This window comes from Hipposideros armiger, unplaced genomic scaffold (assembly GCF_001890085.2).
Source record: "Hipposideros armiger isolate ML-2016 unplaced genomic scaffold, ASM189008v1 scaffold_1, whole genome shotgun sequence".
Classification (NCBI taxonomy): Eukaryota; Metazoa; Chordata; class Mammalia; order Chiroptera; family Hipposideridae; genus Hipposideros; species Hipposideros armiger.
In genome coordinates this window covers 4,492,931-4,517,366 of record NW_017731351.1, presented here as the reverse complement: position 1 = coordinate 4,517,366, position 24,436 = coordinate 4,492,931, and the positions used below count along the sequence as shown (strand labels likewise).

The window sequence follows — 24,436 nt, the reverse complement described above, 5'->3', positions numbered from 1 at the left end:
AGAGGCTCAGAAGGTGCCCACGAGGCTAGATCACATGGGCCCTTTAGGTCAGGGTAAAGAGCTTTCATTTTATCAAAAGAGCTGAGAAGAAGCCTTGTTGGGGCTTTGAACAGAGGACAGAGAAGCGATTTGAGAAAGATCTGTTGTGTGGCTGGTGTGGAGAACCAGAAGAGAAATAGAGTTGATGACTAAACGGCCATTACAAGTCTCTGCCAGAGATGACAGTGTTTGAAATCAGGTGACAATGAAAGGGGGTGTCAAGTAGTTGTATATTTTATCCAGTTTTAAGGTCGAGCCAGTTGGACTTGGTGGAATCGGAGGTGTAGGAAGTTAGGAAAAGAGAGAAATCAAGTGTGAGTCCTAGGTTATCGCACCGAGAAATTTGAAGATGAAGAGAGAAAAGAATTCAGGACTGATTATCAGTAATTCTTTTTGGATATGTTTTATTGTAGATATTATGAGATATCCAGAGGAGATGTCAGGTAGATAGTTAGATATGAAAGTTTAGTTCTCAGGGAGGACATTTGAGTAGAAATGCAACTTGGAAATTCATAACCTTTAGATGGTATTCATTCTGTGAATACTGAGTGCTTGTATATGCCAGAATTTGTAGTATATCATCCCATTTAATCTCACAACAGCCCTGTAAATTAGATACTATGATTTCAGCTTTATGGATTAAAAGAAAAACAGAAACAAAACAGTATTAGAGAAGGTAAGCAACCTGTCCTAGCGTATGGGTCTTTATCAGTGAAAACAGGATTTGAAGCCATTAGCCTCATCAGGGGGACAATTTGTTAACCGCTACTCACTGCTTCCCACCGATTAGCTTGTCCACCGTGTTATCCTTTATATAGACCACATTTATAAGACTTGCTGCTCTTTGGGTTACATATTATTTTTATATTAAAAAGCACATTGGCTTATGAAGCGAATAAAGCAACAGACACCAACTTACGGTTTTCTGTCATTAAAACAGCTAGTAAAATAAGAATATTAATAAACTTGAAATCAAAGGCTTGCTCTCCTTATCAAATCAGGAAATGCATATCTAAGGGTTTCATAAAGCATAGAGTGCCAAGCAAATGTTTGAAATTATACTAAGAATATACGATATGCATGACATACATAGACGTACGTGCACATATAGTGAGTCAGTTGGGCCGTGTGTGTGCGCGTGCGCGCGCACGCACGCATTTAATTTGGGAGTGGGGGATTAACCTGTACACAAATCAAATATATTATCCTTTGTCTATCTGTGTTCTGTCTAATATACTAAAGGGACATAAGGATATTTTGGCAATAGATTTGGCCAAAAGGCTTAGTTATGAAGTATCTATGTGTCAGCATAATGAATAGGTCTAAGGGGAAAAGTTCAGTTATCAGCATTTCTAATTAAGGGCATTTATCATCTGACTGAAAGAGGGAATAAACTTCATTCTTATGCAGGGATTGGGAATTACTTTTTAATGGAGGAGAAACATGATGCTTTTGCAAAACTTAATTCTAAAAACTAAAAGGGCTAATCGCCATGCTTTATTTTTTTGGTGAGGATGATGACATTTTGAATTAATACTGTCTGTCGCATTGTTGAGTTGAGAGGGTCATTTTCCTACAAATGGCTCTGTGATCAAAGAAAGGTCAGCAATGTAGAATATGACATTTTACCTCTGAAGACTGCTGTTTTTTGTCACTAAGATTGCATTTTGTCCTATTATTTGTGGGAAAATGTTAGAGAAGAGCTTGCCTTGTCTATTTTGATGGACATTTTTAATAAGGAAAATTGCTTGAGGATTTTCCACAGGCACCAATGATTTCATACATCGGACAGTGCTGGGTTACCTTCAATTATTGGAAATTAATTGTTTCACTTATGTTCTTTCCAATGGAGTTGTTAAAAGAAAAACTTTCCACAATTTACTGAACTAGTAGGCTTTTAATCAATGATTCATGATTCACGCAGCGTCCAATCTAGCAGCTGTAAAGGAGCTTTGAAGAGCCATACAAGACAAGAGGCTTTTGGAGACAAAGGAGAGCAGGAACAGGAAGCTCCATTGGGCATTTGCTGCGTGCTGAAAGCAGGCTTCCGTTCCTCCTGTAGGGCAAAGTGCAGGTTTGGGGCGAGGTCAGGGACCGTGCTGAGCAGGCCTCCCTTTTCTGGGCGAGCCGAGTATAGAAATGTAGGTTCCGGTTTGCTGACGTGGGGCTTAGCAGGCGCGACTCCACGCTGGGCCTAATCTGGTTACTTTAATAGAGAATTTTTTTCTGAGATGGGAATTTTGTTTCCAGGATTGATGACTGGTGGTTATTTTACTTCATCTTATTTCTACTAGGACTTTGTACCATACTTAGTGACATCAGTATTATTATAAATCATTTAATTAAATTATTTTCTTTAAATCAGCTGAAAAACTTTTTCCTATATAGAATTTCATTTGTATATTCAGATAACAATGCAAAAAATATTTAACTTCCAAAATTCTTTTGAATAAGAGCTAGAATTGCCATTATGCTGAAGAGAATTAAAATTTGATAAAATAATTTCATTTTATTCCTCATTTTCTTCATATAAACTATAAATCTGAGTACATCAAGGAAACACAATTTTGAAATGGAAGTAAACAATTTGTGATATTAAAAAGCAGTTTAGGTAAACTTTAAATATTATAGAAAGGAATGAACTCATAGTGAAGAATTTTTTTAAAGTCCTCTATTCTGTTCAAACTTTATCATTTTTGTAGCCTATTTTGATAAATATTCCATAAATATGTAATTTGACATTTTCACTAAGTAGGCAGGAGGCAGATTGTGTTTAGAATTTGGTGGTAACCATTAATGTTGCAGAGTTTCAATATGTATTGAGAGCCTTTTTGAATGTCCTCTAAAAAGTAATTCCTTGTGACATGGTTTTCGTGGGGGATAAAATATTTAGTTAACATTATATCTTAGTTTATATATTTTTTAATTATGGTAAACTATAACAAAAAATGTATCATTTTAACAATTTTTAAGTGTACAGTTCAGTGGCATTAAGTCCATTCACATAGTTGTACAACATAACAATGCCATTTTCATAACATTGTTAGTTTCTTTAGTTTTCCTTGTCACCTCTTTTATATAAGAATTTATATTAAGAAAATATAGTGTTGTTGATAAATATTCTTTCAGAATTAAAAAAATCAGGAGCTATTTAAGTGTATATACCTAATTTATATAAACTTATTTGTATAACTAATTAGCAGGAATAAACTGTATTATAAAATGGAATTTCTAAAATACAAAGCCATTGGTCATACTTAAAATACTCCATACTTGTTTGCTTTGTACATTATCTGGATGCAAATTTAAATCTAACCACATCATCTTCAAAATTAGTATAGAATGGCTGAATTTCAATACATTTTCAATGGATGGCTTTCTTACTGTGAGAACACATTTCACGGGGAAAAACACTGCCAGTCAGGGGAACCATTCACCAAATATCTGATGTCAAGAATGGAATCAGCTTTGTTGCAAAGCAACAAATTTCATTTCAGCAAAAATTCTATTTCTGCCAAGTAGTTTTTCATATTTCAGGAAAATATGTTTAATTCATAGGAGCTGACATAAAAAATGTAATCTGCCTGCAGGTTGAACATTATTAAGTCATTTAGACTCATTCATTACACTTACTGAAGATGTATTTTCTGATAGAGCATTTGCCTGAAGCTTTTTTCTTCTTAAAATCTTATTTTAAACTTCCTTCAACTACATTCATTGATATATTTGAGCTTATCAAAGCACCAATGTTAAAAGGCAATACTAGTTTAATCAAATCCCAAATTCAAGAATACAAAATATGACTTCCACAAAGCTTGAAAGTACCCCAATATAATGGATAATGGGAAGATCAAGCTGTGCACAGTCTTTCCTGTGTTTTTATGTGTGTGTGTGTGTGTGTGTGTGTGTGTGTGTGTGTGTGTGTGAGAGAGAGAGAGAGAGAGAGATTTGTTTTTATACACTTTAAAAAATGCTTTTCAAAATCATATGTATTCTTTGCTATTTGCTCTAAAAATTTCAGAAGGTTCCCATCAATTTACCTATATGTTCATTTTATACACACACACACACACACACACACACACACACACGTATATACACAATACATATAATTTTACAAATTGAAATTTTAAATTAATTTCATCTTCTGACTGTAATTGTATTTCAAATGTCCACTGCACTCTCTGAGCCTCTACAGTCATACATTTCTGAGACCTTGACCTTTTATTTTGTTTGTATCTTATACTCTTTTCATTGGCTTACTGTCTTCTACCAGGAGTCTGTGTTTGCATCCTGCCTCTTCTTTCAGACTGCATCTGGCTCTTATAAATAATCCCAGATGAAATTGAACAGTCTTGCCCTATTACACCACTACCTATATAATGCATCATTATGAAGCTAAACATTGGCATCATTATCAAGCTAAACATTGGCCACATACCATAATCCATAGTATGTGTATTCTTCTCAGGGGACTCAGGATTAATTGAGACACTCTGTTTATAAGTAGTAGACTATCTCCAAAACGCTGACGTTTGTTCTGCAGTCCGGTTCTGTGACTCCACGCTTAGGCTAAGGCCTACATTCCCAGATGGATATTTCCAGGAGTGTTCATCTCTTTGAACTTTCAGCCACATAGTCACTAGACCAGATTTCCATTCATAAAATCAAATAAAAATTTAATACAGATGGAGTACCTGGCCTAATGTCTTGCATTATGGGTTTATTTAAAGACGAATTAAATAGTATTCTTCCTGCTCTCAACCAGATTACAACCTAATAGATGATATGGCAGAAGTACATTGATAATAATAATTAGAGTAAAACATCTGCAACAAAGTGGCATAGCTTATCTGAGCCTAATGAACTGAGAAAATATTTTTTTTAAGTGTTCAAAATCGGCTCTCTCTCTGCCCACTATGACTGAATGCAAATAAATTGCTTAAATGCTTTGTATCAAGTTCTTTACTTAAAAAATTAAACAATAATACTTACTTCATGGAATCTGCATATTAAATGAGTAACATATAAAATACACATACATCGATCTAGTATCAAATAAGTGTTCAATAATATATATACAAATTGTGTATATATGTATATGTACGAGTACATAGGTATTTCAATTTATATGGATGTATGGGCTAAGTTTACAGAGAATAATGATTTCCATTTTTGACATACTAATGTTGGGCGCTTAGGTAAGTTGCAAGAGGAGGTAGCATACAGTTGGACATGTCAGCCTGGAGCAGAGCATTCTGGAGTGAAGATAAAATAATAGCGAGTGTTGTGCACCCCATCATGTGGGATACAACCAAAAAAGTGTTGGGAGCCAGGAACATAAGTACCTCCTTAGACCACTTCACACAGTTAAGAGGGAGGGTTCGAAAACAAGTGAACAAACAGAAAAGCAAGAACAAAAACACGGCTTCCTCCTGAATCGGCAGATAAGAGGGAGCCCTGCATCTGGGAAGAGGCCTGCAGAAGTGGACTTACTGGAAACCGAGGGTATCCCACTTCCTTCCTGATGCCACTCTGCTGCCTAATGGTGAGAGGCAGTGACTCCCAAGCTCATGCCAGCAGGGGACAAGTCTGAGGCTGGAGTGTGGTGTGGGTGCTAGACCTACCCCAAGAATAAAAGTGAAACATTGCAGGCCGAGTTCAAATTTGGGGTTAGTTAAATCTCAGTCAAAGACTGATTTAGAACAATGTCTTTGTTAGGTTTTCCTTGTAAAATTGAAAAAAAACAAAACAAAAAAAACAAGACCTGCCGGCACGGGTGCTCAGGCAACAGGAAGTGAGGCAGTGGAGAATGTGGGCCCCACGTTATCCATTCTCGAAACGAGAGGAAAATAGGAAGGGTAGAGCCCATGTACTTACAGAGTTGGTTGTGGCAGCTAATAAGGGGAGAAGGAGCACCGACGGGGCCATCATGCTTGTGAACAGGCCCCATGTGGATATGGGATCACCTACTGGGCCTTCTCCAGCCAGAACCATCTGTTGTCGCTGGTGTGCTTTTAAATCTCCTAAAACAACTTAGGTGTCTTCTGGTATGAAGACAGTGGGATTGAACTTATGAATATTTTCCTGGGTAAATAGCATTTTTCTTTCTGCTTACTAAGTTAGAAAACACATCAGCAACAATATTTATGTAGTTTATAGACAAAGAAAGAAATCACATGTTCCTGACCAAAGGCGTTAGTCATCACTTTATGTGGTTTTCCATATGTGTGTCATCAGACGCTTTAGAATACCCATGATAGAACCTTCGCTTGGCACTTACTGGGTTATTTCTTAAAAAGTGTAAGCAAGTTGATTAGACACTAATGTGCATATCAGAATACTCAAGTTTTGTATTTTCAGATTTGCAGCTCAACACGTCTTCCACAAAGCCAGTATGGGATTTTGGAGAGCTAGATTCTCATATGTTTATCCTACAGGGGAGCCCTTAAAAGGAAAGGATGATTCACAGTGTTTTCCTGAATAACATTGTCATGGGATTGAGTCAAAAGTTGCATGGGGGAAGAAAAATTCTGAGAACGATGACCCGGAAATTTGTTAGATTAAAAATTGATCTTTTACATGTCAGTTTTCCATTTTTCTTATTTGGTAAACAAGTACAAGAACAATGATTAATACGGAATGCATTTTAACGATACGCTGGCATTTTCCTAAGCATGTTACAGTCCCTCAGTACCTCTCTGGGGTAGATTCTCTTCATTTTATTCCCATCTTACACCAGAGGAGACCGAGATTTAGTGAGCTCAGCGTCAGTGAAAGAGATACCAGAGCCCTACCTACTTCTCCATCCTTTGCCTCTGGGACCTTGATTAGTTATCCTGAGTTCTTCACAGGTACCTTCTTCCCATGCCATTCCCTTTTGTCCACACAAATGCACAGATTCTCTCCAGTTAAATTTTTTTCTAATTCAACCAGTGGGAGAAATACTAACATGATTCAGATCATTAATATACGTTTTGCCAAATTGTATATGATTAAACACGCATTCAAGAGATTTAGGTCAAACATTGGCCATCAGTAATACCCCTGAAAATATTTATTTTAGCTTTAATATGTCCCTTGTGAGAAATTTGAAACCCATGACAAGATCATTGTCTTCGAATGGCCCACAAACTTCAACTGTCAAATAGCTAGGGTCCCTCACAGGTGGGCTTTTCCTGCAGCTCAGGCCGGGCGATGTTCTCTGGGCTCAGCTTGTCCAGGTCCCAGCACATCCCACTGAGCCACACCTGTCCAGCTGCTAGCCACACCTGGCTTTTGGCCAGAGGTGGACACTCCACAGCCGAGCCACAGGCATCAGATTCCAGCTTCCTCACTAGGTCTGTGGCCTTGTTTTATTTTAGGTACGAAGTTAAACAGATCTTCACTGTTTCTATTTTGACAAATTAAAGTTTGAAAATGATTTTGGAAACATAACTAAAGGCAGATGATTTGCCTTTCAGTTGTGGGACAACCCACAGAATCTAACCAAACAGGGCATCTGACCTTCACCGCTAAGTCTAACTGTGTAGTGCAGACAGTGTCTCCAAGGCTTTGTGAAATGTTGGGTTTTCACTACGTGTTGATATCAGAGCTGAAACAGGAAATCAAAATGACTTGTTTCACATTCATGTGAAATTCTAAATAAATGCAACAAAAATGATTTCAAGTCAGCTCATTGACCTAATATTGTTTCCAGCAAGCAGAAGATCACAGTGTTGAGATATAACCTGCAGCTTATTTTTTCTACAAACAAATATTGATTCGTACAGAAAGGGGGATTTGAAGACCCCAGGAGCCCAGCTGAAATTTCTGACCTTAGCAGTGATAGTCCCAGCTAGGAATACAGTTTTTCAGACTGCTTTCATTTACACAAAGCGGGCCAGCGATTCCATGCCCATGGGTATTCTCCAAATCTGGCTTCAGTTATTTTAATGTGATTTCAGAGAAACCAGCAGTGCCTCTTTTGTGGCGTTTAAATGATATTGTTGTATTCCACACTGTTGAATCAGCACCTTTGAAACAGAATAAGAAGTTGATGGACTCTTTTTGTGAAGTATCAGTGGGAAAGAGTTGAAATATTAGTTCATCAATGAAAATATTTTTGTCAGAAAGTTAAAAATCATTCCATTGCTTGTCTATATTCAGAGATTTAACTTGAAGATGTTTCTATATTCTCTTCAATAGTGATGCCTACAGCTACTTATTGCTAAATCTGTTATTGTTTTTGTTATTTTTAAATATTAAGGCTTGATTTGTGTCTCCTTCTAGGATCCCCTGCCCTGACTGGAACTGGAACAATCAATGTCATAGTAGATGACGTCAATGACAATGTCCCCACTTTTGCCAGTAAAATGTATTTCACCACAATCCCTGAAGATGCACCGACAGGAACAGACGTTTTGTTGGTAAATGCCTCGGATGCTGATGCTTCAACAAACGCAGTTATCAGGTCAGTGCACTTCCCTTTGTGAAGTTTGATTACTTTTCTCATTAATCATGAGTCTTTGGACTAAATGAACATAATGCTTAATTTTGCTAGGTATTTTGTAATGTTAACACATAGCCTTATTGTAGTGATCTATTGTTGAATAACCAACTGTGCCTAAAATGAGAATTAAAACAATAATGATTTGATTTATTGTTTTAAACTTTTATTTCATTTATTAATTTTATTTATATTTTTATCATAACTCATGATTTTATAGTTCAGGATGAGGGCAGGGTTCAGCGGGAGAGTCTTCTGAGTCATGTGGTTGACTGGTGACACTCAGTGGTATTTCCCTGGTGACTGGGTGGTCTGGAGGGTCCAAGGTGGCTTCACCCCTGCCTGGTGCCTTGGCGGGGACGGCTAGAAGGTTATGGTCAGCTAGGCCCTTGTCTGGTCTTGTGGTCTCGGGGCTTCTCAGTGAGCTTCCTCCCTTAGCAGGGTCGTCGGACTTCTTACATGGCAGCTCTGGGCTCTCAAGTGAAAGCTGCCGGAACTCTTGAAGGCCAGGCCTGGAGTGTCCGAGCTTCCCTTCCTAACACTGTGTCAGCAGAAGTGGCCAGGCAGATCCCAGGGAGGAAGGAGAAAGCACGTTGCCTCTGGGCAGGAGGAGTGTCAGAGGATTTGGGCCATTTTTAACCCACCACTAGCCCCAGTAAGAATGTGTGTGTTTTCTAAGTTTACAAAGTGGATTTCATTCCTCTTAAATCCTTTTAAAATGGAGATATGCTATGGTGCCTTGTTCAGAGAGGATGAGAAAGCAGATGAGTTGTAACATTTGGTTGATTTAGTTTTGTCCCCTTTTTAATTCCCGTTTTACACTTTAAGAAATAACAATTTCCAGATTTTCCAGAGACAAGTGTGAAAGACATAAGTATTTTTGGTCATCCCCACCTTCTGTAGGCTGATGTTAGATAGATGAGGGTGGGTTAAATGGCTATGAAAGAACAGAGCATTTGAGGGTTCAGGGATCCATGCGCATATCGAAATAGTGATGATTTGGTTAATAAGTTATTTAACTAATTTCCTATTTAAAATAATCACTTTGGGAAACTGGCATTTATTTGTCTTTTCTGTGGGCAGAGATCACTGAGTTAGGTAGGAGGCCTCAAGATGTTTTTTACTTAGTGAACATTTATAGAGTTGCTAATATGAATAACGGTGATAAACAAAACAAAGTTTCCATTGTCTTTGAGCCTACATGCTTCTTGAGGCAGACAATTAAATATAAAATAGATCAGATTATTCATATAGTGATGGCAGCCTTGAAACAAAAACAGGATAACACACTAGAGAGTGACAAGCGACTTTCGGTTATGGTTATTGTGGATGGCCTCTCGGAGAAGGTGGACTTTAGGCTGCAAATACTGGTCTGTGAAAGGAAAGGAGCTTGGTGTGTGTAACTGGGAAGGTTGTGAGTCTGGACCAGAGAGAGAGCAGTCAGGGAGGTAGGCAGGTGCCACGCCATGCAGACCAGGTAAGGGCTTTTAGGTCGTGGTAAAGAATTGGGATTTTAAAATTAATTTTAGGTGGGAAACTATGGTGGATTTTAAATTAGGAGCAGCATAACCTGATTTGTATTTGGATTCGATTGGAGGAGGCAGGATTCTGGGGGGTGGGAGGGAAGACAGAGAGAGGGAGAGAGGGAGAAAGACACCTGTGAGACCAGTGAGATTAGTTAGGTGCTAATTAATATAGTGATTCAAACAAAAAGTAGTGTGGCCTTGTTCTAGGATGGAGAAGTGAATAGACGTGGGGCATACATTTGAGATTGTAAGTGGGTATAAAAGGGAGAAGTCAGTCATCCACTAAGTTTTTGACTTGAACACCTGGGCAGACGGTGGTATCATTCACTGAAGGAGACAGAGGTTTGGGATCAAGTCGGAGTTCTTATTTGAATAGAGTTTGAGATGACTGTGAGTCATTAGAGAGATCAGCCAGGATGTTGAAGACATGGATGTGAAGCTTAGGGTCAGGGTCAGAGCTGGAGATACAGATTCGGGAGTCATCAGTGTTTAGTGCACGTTTAAAACCAAGGACTGCATATGAAATAAGGAAATGAGAGGCAGCACCTGGTCACTGGGGTTCTCCCAGCACCTGACGGGCAGGTTTAGAAGGAGGAGCCACCAGGGTAGCTAGGAAGGTCTGGATGGAGACAGAGGAGGAATCCAGGGAGAAATGGACACTGGCCTGCACTGTAAAAGGAGGGAGCGCACAAACTTCTCTCAGAAGCCTGAGACCTACTTCCAAAACAAGAGCTGACTTCCCAGAGTGAAGCTTTAAGGATTGGGAAAATGTCTGCCCAAGGTCACAGTATCTGCCTTGTTTGGGTCACTGCTTGGCACCACCTGGAGGCAGGCAGGTGCAGCTCACCACCTTCCTGCTTCAGAAGGTCAGGAAACACCACCCCCTTCGCCGTCCTGCTCGAAGCATGGAGATGCTGACGCCACATCCTAGGAGCTAACCAAGCCTTCAGGTCAGCGCTGAGAGCACAGCCTTGGGCATCACACCGTGTAGAATCGCATCCTGCCCCCACTAGTCCCAACAGCAGTGCCCCTTATTTAACATCTCTGGCTGTCAGTTTTCTTACCCATGGAAGAGAGACACTAATAATAAAACTGACTTTATATATAGTTCTTACGAGGATAGGTATTTAAAACATTTAACTGAACTCCTTACAGTAGAGCCGAGAACAAAAAATACTCCGTACCCGAAAACCTGTGCTGTCCTAATCCACACAGAGCACATTACTCCCCCTGTCACCGTAGTGCTCAGTAAGTTGATGACAGTTTGGAAGCGATGTCTGACCCTTGCAGCATTAGAGCCTGTCCGACCCTCTGCAGCATTAGAGTCTAGTTAATCTTTATCTGGGTGAGAGGAGACTCATCTACAGACAGCACTCTTGTCTGTGATGTTTGAATTCCTGAGTGTGAAGCTGCATGTTTACAAAATCGATCCCTACACCCCGTTGCTAGAATAGAATGCAAGGATTAGGTGCTGTTTTTCCTAGTATATGTCTGAATTTCACTGCTAACTGTTATCCTATGTTAGTAAGCCACGCACAGCTGTAAAGCTGGCCTGGAAAACCCTGTTATATTTCAGAGTGTTTCACAGAGTCGTACCAGGAGGTCTGATGTGATTGTTTGGATTTGATAGTATGTATTTTGGTTGTTGAGTTGACTGGTTGGATTTTCTTTTTTCTTTAATATTAGAGAATTAACTTCATACTTTTACATTCACCGAAATCTATAAAACCCACCTGTGAAAATCTTCAAACGGTTCTACTGTCATAGAGTCAGATAAAATAAATAAGGTTCAGGCAATTTTTATCTTGTAAAAACTACTATATAACACTTTTAAATGAACTTAGCACAGACAATTATTACAGCTTAAATTAAAAATATTTTAAAAGATAAAGTAAGTTGCTTTGCTAACCTAAACCTGATTTACTCTGGCCTGATATCTTTTCAATGGAATATAATACACTTTTATATTAATGTTAATTGCTTCTTGCTATTCATGGAATTTGGGATAAAATCCATTCTTTCTTCTGGTTAACAGAACTATTCAATATTAATTTTTGCATTGCCTACTTAAACATTACATATTTAAGTCATTTACCTAATATGATGATCTCTCTCATAGCACAATCCTTTATGTGTCATATAATTCGTTAATTTTCCCTTATGGTCTACCATAATCTTGTACACAGCAGCCATCTGAGAAATATCTCTATTTTTCTTTCTACCCATTTGAGCAAGCTATATATTTTTTTATGGATGGCACATGTACTTTGAGTTACACTTTACTTTTAATATTTTCCCTTCTAGTAAACCATCCTGCATTAATTCCTAGTCTATATCTAGTTTACATCTTTGCTTCCTGACACCCATTCCAGAACTTAGCTTTTATAGATCTGTGTCCCCTGCTCTCCCAACTGGCCAAACCTCTGTTCAAACCTCGCTTGTAATTAGTTTATGTCACAACACTGGAGAAAGTCACAGAACTGTATTGACAAGGCCAGCATCCAAAGGCACATACCTCCCTTACTTTGTGCACCTAATCCCATCCTACTGAATTTCCTCCAGATGTTAAATTCGACTGTTTCTGCACTTCTCTCTTGGACATTCAATGTATATTCTCTTCCCTGGATCATATCTTTATCCCTACAGAAATGCTCAGAATATCTGGTATTGAATTCCTTCATTTACCCACCATCACTTAGGGAAAGCCATTTTAGCATCTCCAAGGTTCAGTGTATCCATCAGTAAAAGTAGAGACAAGAATTGGTACTTTAAATTTGTGACAATTAAATGTATATTGACTACCTACTATGTGCCAAATGGTATATATGGAGTCAGTATGCATGACTGTCTGTAACACAATTATTGGGACATAGAGTCACTAAATTAATGTTAGTTTTTGTTCTTTTTATCCTTCTCATGTCTGTGTATTTAATTTCGAATATATTCTACCATGCACAGTGCCTGCAACATAACAGTGACTGGCACCTAAATTGACTGGCATTGAATGAATGACTGATATTTTTTAGAACTTCTGCTTTTACTCACTTTTTTCCCACGTTTTTGAGAGGGTGGGTCACTACCTCACATTTTCTGTGGCCATTTTTTCTGTAAATCTTTCCATCTGATTTTCTCTTCCATTGCTTTACTAAATAAAAAATTTATCCAAAGATTCTCCTGAAATTTATCAAGACCAGTGACCTTTTCTGAGTCTTTATTCTCCTTTACCTTTTGTAATATTTGCACCACAGGTCTGCCTTTCTTTTTGGAATTTTTTTTCTCCTCTGTGTCTACATAAATGTTATTTCTTATTTCTTACCCCATGTCTCTGACCACACCTTCTAATCTGCCTTCTATATCTCCTCTTTCTCTCCCTACAAAGTAATTTCGACATTCCCCACAGCATTTTTTCCAGTCCTTTTGTGCTTTTGGTGTGCGTGCGTGCGTGCAAGCGTGTGTGACAGAGAGAGAGAGAAGAGAGAGAGAGAGAGAGAGAGAGAGAGAGAGGGAGGGAGGGAGGGAGAGGGAGAGGGAAATATCATCCATTTCAATGGTTCTAACCCTGCAGAAAACTTTGCAGAAAGGTAGAAAACTTCTCAGTCTGTTCTGTCAGCTCTGACTCCATCCCAGAGTCCCGCCATATTTGTGACTCTCTAGGAGACAGTGCTACCTGGAGGGTCTGTTGGCCTCCTGAGCACAGCGTGTCAGACGGTCCCCCCGCTTTCCTGTCTCTCACCTTGGCATCCGCTTCCTCCCAATGCTGTTGCCTTGCTTTCCTCATCCGCGCTTGCTGGCTGAGGTCCTCCTCTCGCCTCTATCAGTCACTGGACAAGTTCTCAGGTTTCTCCTCTGCTGCTGCCTCTGGCGCCCGTTCTTCTCTGTGTGTCCCTCCTGCCCACATCCTAGTTCAGTCCATAATCACAGCATGCCGGGACTATTACAGCAAACATTAACTTACCTTCCTGCGTCTGGTTTCTAATCCCTCCAATCTACATACGACGCTATGCTGTGTAATTCTGGAGCACTTACCGTGTCCCGGGCACTTTGTTAAATGCTGAGGAGTCAGGCACTCCAGATCCCGTAAGGAGAACAGTTTAATACACGAGTAGGAGGTAGTTTTGTCATCTTGTGATTGCAGTACTTGATATAGCAAGTATAGTGTTTGCACAAAAGGGTAGAAAGAACAGCATGAACCGTGCTACTGTGAGGAAATCAGTAGAAATCTCAAGTAACTGATGATTTGGGGAAAGAGAGAGTAGTTTATGGACAAATAAGGGATGAGAGGTATTCTAGGCAAAGACAGTAACAGGTATGCAGGTGGAGAGCCATGCTTTTGCATTCCGTCAGTGAAACGCCATTCAGCATGGTTGGAGCCGGTGAGGAATGGGCCCAGGACAGGTGTACGGTACAAAACAACTCACATTTCTTTCTGCAGCTAATGAGAAACAACTGCAGTGCTTTAAGCTGGGTGTAACACGACGAGTTTGCATTTATGGTGATTCCTCTATCCGTGTGGGAATACCTTGACGAAGCCAAGCCTGAGTCAGGGAGTGAGGGGCAATGGCAGGAAAGCACTGGCTCCAGCAGGCTGCGGCTCCACTGTAAGGACCATGCACCCCTTCCTCTGTCCTGCAGCCTGCCTCCGGCATAGCGCCCTGTCTCCATAAACACCGCAGCGTCTCCCCAAGCGTGTTCTGCACAGATCCCCAACGTGCAGCGAAGCTTTCACCCTCACCAGGTCGCTTTCTGCTCCTGGGAAAAGGCTCTGTGCTTCCCCCGCCTGTGGCTCCCTGACAGGCCTTCCATCCTAGACAAGGGTTCTGCCCTCTGCAGCCCACAGGCCAGATTCGGCCCAGCGCCTGCTTTTGTACTTAAAGTGTTTCTGAGCTCAGCCATGCCCATCACGGATGTGTTGTCTGCGGCTGCCTTTGCTCTCTGCTGAGTATCGCTTCAGAGATCCTAAGGCCCGAAGAGCTGAAACATTTACCAGCGGGCCCTGTACTGAACATATCGGCCGGCTCCTGGCCTGAACTCATCCTTCCTCCCCTTTCAACACTATTGTAAGATCGGCAACCCCTGTAAAACTTAGCTTGAATTTACCCTCCTCCAAGGAAGGCGTATTTGAATCATTCCAGTCAAAGATGGCCTCTGAATATCTAGAGCAGTGTTTCTGCACAGTTTCAGAGCATTTAAAATACTGCCTTGTTTATATTTACTTTCCTATATATCTTTCTTCCATTTAGGATGTAACCTTGAGGATGGGACGCTTCACCTACTTACCCATGTCTCTATCTGTTAGTCCCTCTATCGAGTTAACTAACCAGATAGATGCATTATAATGATCATGTATAATAGATTTTTATTATATATATATATATGTATATGCTCTATTATGTGTATAAACATAGATTTTGAATTCTTGCCACATATCAATTATAATGCCAAGTGCTTTTCATATGAAATTACATTTAATGCTCAGAATTACCAAATGAAAGGAATACATTTGTGATCAACACTTGTAAATGGAGAGAGAAGGTTTAGAAAGGTTACGAAAGTCTATGAATTTAAGTGCTGTGAATGAGCCCTACATTCATTTCCACGTGAACTGTGTCCCAGAGTAGTTTAACTATTACTAAATAATTGTATCTCAGCAGCACGCAGCACATGCCTTATGATCCCAGTCCATCTCAGGAGGAGGCAAACACGTTAAAAGAAAAAAAGGGTGTATTTTAGTTTTCCAAATGCAGCAATGATTGATTTAGATATTAGGTGACAGTGACCTCGTTTATGCCAATAATTTTAAACAGTGATTTCTTGTTCTTGAGTCATAAAATAAAGCGACACATTTGTTGATGTGCATGGAATACAATGACAGTAAGCCAGCTCTACATCACACGCCTTGCGCAGGAGCGGCCTGTGGCCTGAGCGAGCAGCACAGCATCCTGTGTCTTCACTACTCGCTCAGACTGAGTGTTATTTCCCCTGTACTGCAGTGTGATGGAAAAAGTGCGTGTTGAGGTCCTGAAAACAGAAGTTCAAATTCTAGGTCTACCATTTGTAGATTGTTTCCTTTTTTGTGCAACTATCTTTAAGTCTTCCTTAGACTCAGATTCCTAATCTACAAAAATTCCAAAGCATGCTTCCCCCCCACCCATTATTTGGTAATTTCTACAACCACCAATAGAATCAGTTGCCCAAAATAAAATCACACAATTCTCATTATCCATGTTTCCACAGACTTTCTTGAAAGATAAGGTAATTTGATTATTTCATGAGCCCTGAATTTCTAACTTTAAGAATTCATTTACAAGCCTCTGATATTTTTACTTTAATAAAGGGAATAGATATCTTCTACATAAGAGCAGTGATTATAATAAGAGTCACTTCTGGTCCAGTGCTGCTGTCATCCTCCCCTGATCCTGGCCTGTGGTTGTGCCAAAGGGGGTTAAAAATCTGAGTGATAACAAGTACTTGATCAATATTGAAATCATTTCTCAACCAAGCTCCCTTTCTAGTCTTTATTTTTGCTATCACTTTTTGCCTCTTTTTTTTAAATACCAGCTCCCCGGCAGTTTATTATGTCCCTAAAAAAGGATGAAAATGAAAATGCTGAATTGTTTGTTTTAAACTGAGAACTTAATGGGGGTAATGTGCTCTCTGCTGGCTGCCATGGAGGGTTTTTCTGCTGTTTCTATTAGACACGTGCTGTTGCTATGTTTTTATGAACACAAACCAAACTATAGAAACATGCACTTAATTCCAACAAGGGCACTTCTTTGTTGGTATAAAGGGGAAAGCTTTTAAAGACATCAAGTTCTTTGCTACCCTCCAACTTTAAAAATTATGGCCCACCGCCAATTTCTGAACCTTCAAACTTAGGAACTTCTTCCCTAGCTGATCTCTGAGGGATATATACAGATCGCTTTCCTCTTCAGAAAGAAGAGAGAAACTATTCTCAGTGGAGAGTCCTGTCCGTTAACCAATCTGGTTAGCATCAGACTATCCATGGAGATGTTATACCTCTCCCGACAACAAGAAAGCAAAGCAGCATGGCCATATGAGGAATGACAAATGAGAGAATTAGTAACTAGGAATGTCCCTGTATAAATAATCAGCTCTTTAGTTGTCCTGGAGAGTCAATATGTGTCAAATACAGTGTTTTGTCTTGAAAGAAAAAAGATCTTCAACTGATCTTCTCTGGGATATCTGGGATATGGTGCGCAGCGGAAAAATAATTTTTAGATTCATTTAACAGATGTTCATTTGTGATGCTGGCCATTACCACACATTAGTGCAGTGCCCTGATTTATGCTTGTAGCTCATCCGTTTAAAACACGATAGTCTTCTGAGTATATTTTGGGGTCTTGCATGATTTAAGAAGCCCACAAACCTTGCAGGGATCTGCTTGAGGTCTTTGCACATCTCACAATGAAGATTGTCCATGTGATATTACATAAACTTTGAAATATTTACCTTCTACCCATAGTGTTTAATTGTTGTGGGATCTTGCTTGTAACACCTTCCTTTACATTTCTGCCTCAGTTTTTAAATTACAGTAAATGGCTGCTGCAATATGATAACTGGAAGAAACATGCCCATTTCTGCTCTCTGCTTTAGTTATAGCATCATCGGGGGAAACTCTCAGTTCACCATCAACCCATCCACAGGACAGATCATCACCAGCGCCTTGCTCGACAGGGAAACAAAAGAGAATTATACTTTAGTGGTCGTCTCCAGTGACGCTGGGTCCCCGCAGCCTCTTTCCAGCTCCACCAGCGTGCTCGTCACTGTGACCGATGTCAACGACAACCCCCCGAGGTTTCAGCATCACCCATATGTCACACACATCCCGTCTCCTACTTCTCCAGGTAATCGGGTCAGCTCTTAGGCCACGGATAAATACAAGCTATCCATTGGACATGTTCTAACAATGCCTTCTGTTGTTTTTACAGGTAAAATTTTGATGTAGCCTAAGTTCACATATCTTCTAAAATTGAACTTGTTTTGCCTAACAAAATGAAAGGAATGTTGGAGCTCGTAAATTAATTCTTCCCAGACCAATTAGATTTTATAATGGCCACATCTTTCCTACTACTACTTCTTAATATTACTTGAATATTGTGGAATTATTAAAATGGATATCGCTTTGTAGTCACGGAGGGTTCTGCCTGGAGATGTAGTTTGTGTGTAGGTTCCCTGAGGGAAGGAACATTGTCTTTTTTTCATGCCATATCCTAGCACCTGAAACATTATCTGGGAACTAATAGGCATTCAACGATATTTGTTGGTGTAAAATGCATTTTACTCAATGCTTCACACATATATATTTTTTATATTAATGTTTAATTACTTGCTTTTACTTTCTTTGAATTATTTGTTTTTCTCTTTCTAGTTTTTTTTTTTTTTAGTTTCAGGTTTTTAACAGTGTTTAAGGAATGAATAATTCTCCTTTTTTTTCAGTTTTGAGGAATGCAGGTCTGCTTGTTAATAAGCTTATGGAGCCATTATTGAACCACTTTCATACTGACAACATGTATTCATCATTCTGCATCTTGTTTAAATTTAGCTTGGTTATATTTGCTTTTTCGCAAAGAATGGCGTACTCTCTTCAGAGCTGGACAAATCATCTGCCATCTGGAATTTTTGAGATGAGTTTTCAAACAGGAAAATATACAAATAAGGATCAAAATTAATTTAATCTTCCTTGCTTTAAAATATTTTAATTAGAAGAGAAATAAATGGATCCAGGATTCCTCCTCTCAGTGATCTTTGATCTTCTGTTTGCTTGCAAATGTCTAATTGATACCAATTGAAAGTATAAAATCCATAAATTTTTTGTGCCAACTTTCTATCAAAAGAAAATGTCAATATCAAAGTCACAGCTCCCTGATGAAGGCCTTCAGCTGCGCTGCTGCTGGCAGGCATGATTCTAATTACACCCAGTGTGCAGTGGTGCAGTCCAGCCTCTGCTGGGCAAGGTGAGGAGTGCTGAAGCATCTCCTCCTCGTTAGACATAATTCATCAGAATCACTGGCCTTTTTTTTAAATAAGAGACTTTTCTGTAGGGGTTAGGAGTGCAGGTTTGGGAAAGGTTTCTGAATGAGTATATCGAAAACATGTCCTCCTGGCAGCTTTTCTGCATATTTCTACTACAATCTGTTTCATTGGCGCTCATCCCAAACACTAACTTTTGGAATTCACATTGGGTCCATTCTTTCTCAGTTCTTATCTCTTACTACTTTATAATCATTCTAGTTGATTTATAGATTTATATGCACATATATGCATATGCTTTGTCCCCATGAGATAACAGCTCACAGATACAATAATTTTGCTATGAAACAGTGGGTATAAGGGATCAATGATCATTTTTTTAACATAATATTTTTGTTGACAAGATTACATATGTGATAATTCAGAGATGTTTTAAAAAATAATAGAGTAATTCTCTTTTTATATTGGGCAGAAACATAGCTATTAGCAGAGCACATGTATTATCATATTGGTTGGAAGTTGTGTGATATACAGGTTTTTTTCCTAGGAACTATAATTCAGAATGATTAGCCATTGTCTTTCCCTGTGCTTTTCTCAAAGGCATACTGAAAAATGTTGAATCCAGTAGACTATCTGGGTTTTTGTTAGAAAACAGCAGGTCAGTCCCTGAAGACTGTTGTTAAATAGATTTGACTTGGGAACTTCAGAGACTACGTAGGAGATACTATTCCCCCCTAGTAATCATGGGAAAATAAAATGACATCAGGTAGCAATATAATGTTTTATAAGCATGAACCTACCACCGAATGCTGTCCCTGTGATGGTAACTGCACACTCCCTCTTTTATAGGTTCCTTCGTCTTTGCGGTCACAGTCACAGATGCTGACACTGGACCCAATTCTGAACTGCATTATTCTCTCTCGGGTAGAAACTCTGAAAAATTTCACATTGACCCACTGAGGGGAGCTATTATGGCAGCTGGGCCACTAAACGGAGCTTCAGAAGTGACATTTTCTGTGCATGTAAAAGACGGTGGCTCCTTTCCAAAGACAGATTCTACCACAGTGACAGTTAGATTTGTGAACAAGGCCGATTTCCCTAAAGTCAGAGCCAAAGAACAAACTTTCATGTTTCCTGAAAACCAACCCGTGGGCACTCACGTCACCACCATCACAGGGTCCTCCTTGAGAGGAGAACCTTTGTCCTATTTTATTGCAAGTGGGAATCTTGGCAATACATTCCAAATCGATCAATTAACAGGACAGGTGTCCATTAGTCAACCTCTGGATTTTGAAAAGATACAAAAATATGTTGTATGGATAGAGGCCAGAGATGGTGGTTTCCCTCCCTTCTCCTCTTATGAGAAACTTGACATAACCGTGTTAGATGTCAATGATAATTCCCCCATTTTCAAGGAAGATCCATTTGTAGCTGAAATATTGGAAAATCTGTCTCCTCGAAAAATACTTACTGTCTCAGCCATGGACAAGGACAGTGGACCAAATGGACAGTTAGATTATGAAATCGTGAGTGGCAACAAAGAACATAGCTTCAGCATCAGTCATGCTACTGGGGAAATTAGAAGCACTCGACCTTTAGACAGGGAAAAAATACCTCAGTATGTACTCACCATTAAGTCCTCAGACAAAGGCTCCCCTTCTCAGAGCACCTCAGTAAAAGTCATCATTAACATTTTAGACGAAAATGACAATGCCCCTAGGTTCTCTCAAATATTCAGTGCCTATGTTCCTGAAAGTTCCCCATTAGGATTCACAGTTACACGCGTCACGACTTCTGATGAAGATGTTGGTATAAATGCAATTAGTAGATACTCAATAATGGACAAAAGTCTCCCATTTACCATTAATCCCAGCACGGGGGATATTGTCATTAGCAGACCTTTAAACAGAGAAGATACGGACCGTTACAGAATCCGCGTTTCTGCACATGACTCTGGGTGGACTGTGAGTACAGACGTCACGATATTTGTGACGGACGTCAATGACAATGCCCCAAGGTTTAGCAGACCCTCCTATTATTTAGATTGCCCTGAACTTACTGAAATTGGCTCCAAAGTGACTCAGGTGTCAGCAACAGATCCTGATGAGGGCTCAAATGGACAAGTGTTCTATTTTATAAAATCCCAATCAGAGTATTTCAGGATTAATGCCACCACAGGGGAGATTTTCAATAAACAGGTCTTAAAATACCAAAATGTCAGTGGCTTCAGTAATGTGAACATCAACAGACACAGTTTCATAGTGACAGCCTCAGACCGGGGTAATCCTTCCTTACTTAGTGAGACAACCGTCACCATCAACGTGGTGGACAGCAATGACAATGCACCTCGGTTTCTTAAAACAAAGTATTTTACTCCAGTCACCAAAAATGTCAAAGTTGGTACAAAGTTAATCAAAGTTACTGCAGTAGATGATAAAGATTTTGGGCTGAATTCTGAAGTGGAGTATTTTGTTGCCAGTGAAAATCACTTGGGGAAATTTAAATTGGACAACAAGACAGGGTGGATTTCAGTAGCATCTTCCCTAATTTCTGATCTGAATCAAAACTTTTTGATAACCATCACGGCAAAGGATAAAGGGAACCCTCCCCTTTCCTCCCAAGCAACTGTTCAAATAATTGTTACTGAGGAGAACTACCATACTCCTGAATTCTCCCAAAGCCACGTGAGTGCCACCATTCCCGAAAGCCACAGTGTCGGGGCCATTGTCAGGACGGTGTCTGCCAGAGACAGAGATGCAGCGATGAACGGCTTGATTAGGTACAGCATCTCCGCAGGAAATGAGGACGGCGTTTTTGCCATCAATGCCTCCACGGGTATACTAACCCTCGCCAAAGCCCTTGATTACGAGCTCTGCCAGAAACACGAGATGACTGTCAGTGCTACAGATGGAGGGTGGGTCGCAAGAACCGGTTACTGCAGGGTGACTGTCAACGTGGTTGACGTGAACGATAATTCTCCCGTCTTCCTGCCTGATGAGTACTTCCCTGCTGTTTTGGAAAACGCCCCGAGCGGGACCACAGTGATCCACCTAAATGCCACCGACGCTGACTCTGGAACCAATGCTGTGATCGCATACACTGTACAGGCATCCGACAGCGACCTCTTTGTCATTGACCCCAACACAGGTGTCATCACCACTCAGGGCTTCTTGGATTTTGAAACCAAGCAGAGCTACCACCTCACTGTGAAAGCCTTCAATGTCCCCGATGAAGAACGGTGCAGCTTCGCCACTGTCAACATCCAGTTAAAAGGGACAAATGAATACGTGCCTCGTTTTGTTTCCAAACTGTACTACTTTGAAGTCTCAGAAGCGGCCCCGAGAGGCACGGTTGTTGGAGAAGTGTTTGCCAGTGACAGGGATTTGGGCACCGATGGGGAGGTACACTACTTGATTTTTGGAAACAGCAGGAAGAAGGGTTTTCAGATCAATCAGAAGACTGGACAAATTTATGTTTCTGGACTCCTTGATAGAGAAAAAGAAGAGAGGTTATCTTTGAAGGTACTGGCCAAGAATTTTGGCAGCATTAGAGGTGCAGACATAGACGAGGTCACAGTGAATATCACCGTGCTTGATGCCAACGACCCACCCATTTTCAGTCTGAACATCTACAGCGTTCAGATCAGCGAAGGGGTCCCGACGGGAACCCACGTGACCTTTGTCAGTGCCTTCGACTCAGACTCTGTCCCCAGCTGGAGCAGGTTTTCCTACTTCATCGGGTCAGGGAATGAAAACGGTGCCTTTTCCATCAACCCACAGACAGGACAGATCACGGTAACTGCAGAATTAGATCGAGAAACCCTCCCCATCTATAACCTCACGGTTTTGGCTGTTGATTCCGGGATACCCTCAGCCACAGGGAGCGCCTCCCTGTTAGTCACCCTGGAGGACATAAACGACAATGGGCCTGTGTTGACCGTCGGTGAAGGAGAAGTTATGGAGAACAAACGCCCAGGAACTCTGGTGATGACTCTTCAGTCCACTGACCCCGATCTCCCGCCGAATCAAGGCCCCTTTACCTATTATTTGCTGAGCACAGGCCCAGCCACCAATTATTTCAGTCTGAACACTGCTGGGGTTCTGAGCACCACCAGAGAGATCGACAGGGAGCAGATTGCAGACTTCTACCTGTCGGTGGTCACTCGAGATTCCGGGGTACCTCAGATGTCTTCCACAGGCACGGTGCACATCACAGTCATAGACCAAAACGACAATCCTTCGCAGTCTCGCACGGTGGAGATATTTGTGAATTACTACGGCAACTTGTTTCCTGGCGGGATTTTGGGCTCCGTGAAGCCCCAGGACCCGGACGTGTTAGACACCTTCCACTGCTCCCTCACCTCGGGAGTGACAAGCCTCTTCAGTATCCCCAGGGGAACCTGCGATCTGAGCTCCCAGCCGAGGTCCACAGACGGCACGTTTGACCTGACGGTCCTCAGCGACGACGGCGTGCACAGCGCAGTCACGAGCAGCGTCCGGGTTTTCTTTGCGGGCTTCTCCAACGCCACGGTGGACAGCAGCATCCTCCTGCGGCTCGGCGCGCCCACGGTGAAGGACTTCCTGACGAACCACTACCTTCACTTCCTGCGCATCGCCAGCTCCCAGCTCACGGGCCTGGGCACCGCCGTGCAGCTCTACGGGGCCTATGAGGACAACAACAGGACGTTCCTCTTGGCGGCCGTGAAGCGGGGCGGCAGTCAGTACGTGAGCCCCAGTGGCGTGGCCACCTTCTTTGAGAGCATCAAGGAGCTCCTGCTCCGGCAGAGCGGGGTGAAGGTGGAGGCCGTGGACCAGGACGCCTGTGTGCGCGGCCCGTGTCAGAACGGAGGCAGCTGCGTCCGCCGGCTGGCCGTGAGCGCCGCGGTGAAGAGCCAGGAGAGCCTCCCGGTCATCCTGGTGGCCAACGAGCCTTTGCGGCCGTTCCTGTGCAAGTGTCTGCCCGGTTACGCCGGGAGCTGGTGTGAGGTAGACATAGACGAATGCCTTCCGTCTCCTTGCCACAATGGTGGGACCTGCCACAACCTGGTGGGAGGGTTTTCGTGCAGCTGCCTGGATGGCTTCACAGGAAGGGCCTGTGAGCGAGACGTCAATGAGTGCCTGCCTAGTCCTTGCAAGAATGGTGCTGTCTGCCAGAATTTCCCAGGGAGCTTCAACTGTGTTTGCAAAACCGGATACACAGGTATGACAACATTTGGCTCCTTTCACTAAGGCTGTAGCCCTGTCGACTAGAATAGAAAGTCATGAATTTTGTCATTTTTAAATGCTCTTCTTTAGAAAACGGGCATAATCCTAGCAAATGATTTAAGCATTTACTATTGGCCAGATACGGTTCTAAGCGCTTTATCTGCACTTATTTTACTTCTCACAAGAAT

At 41.1% G+C, this 24,436-nt stretch overlaps 1 protein-coding gene across 1 annotated transcript in view; it reads left to right on the top strand.

Moving 5' to 3' along the window:
- Positions 1 to 24,436, top strand: part of FAT4 (FAT atypical cadherin 4) — a 174,282-nt gene that overhangs the window by 113,084 nt on the left and 36,762 nt on the right. The window contains exons 7-9 of the mRNA XM_019628416.1: positions 8,311 to 8,491; positions 17,668 to 17,918; positions 19,894 to 24,243. Coding sequence (XP_019483961.1) covers positions 8,311 to 8,491; positions 17,668 to 17,918; positions 19,894 to 24,243 — 4,782 coding nt within the window. The remainder of the gene's footprint in view (positions 1 to 8,310; positions 8,492 to 17,667; positions 17,919 to 19,893; positions 24,244 to 24,436) is intronic.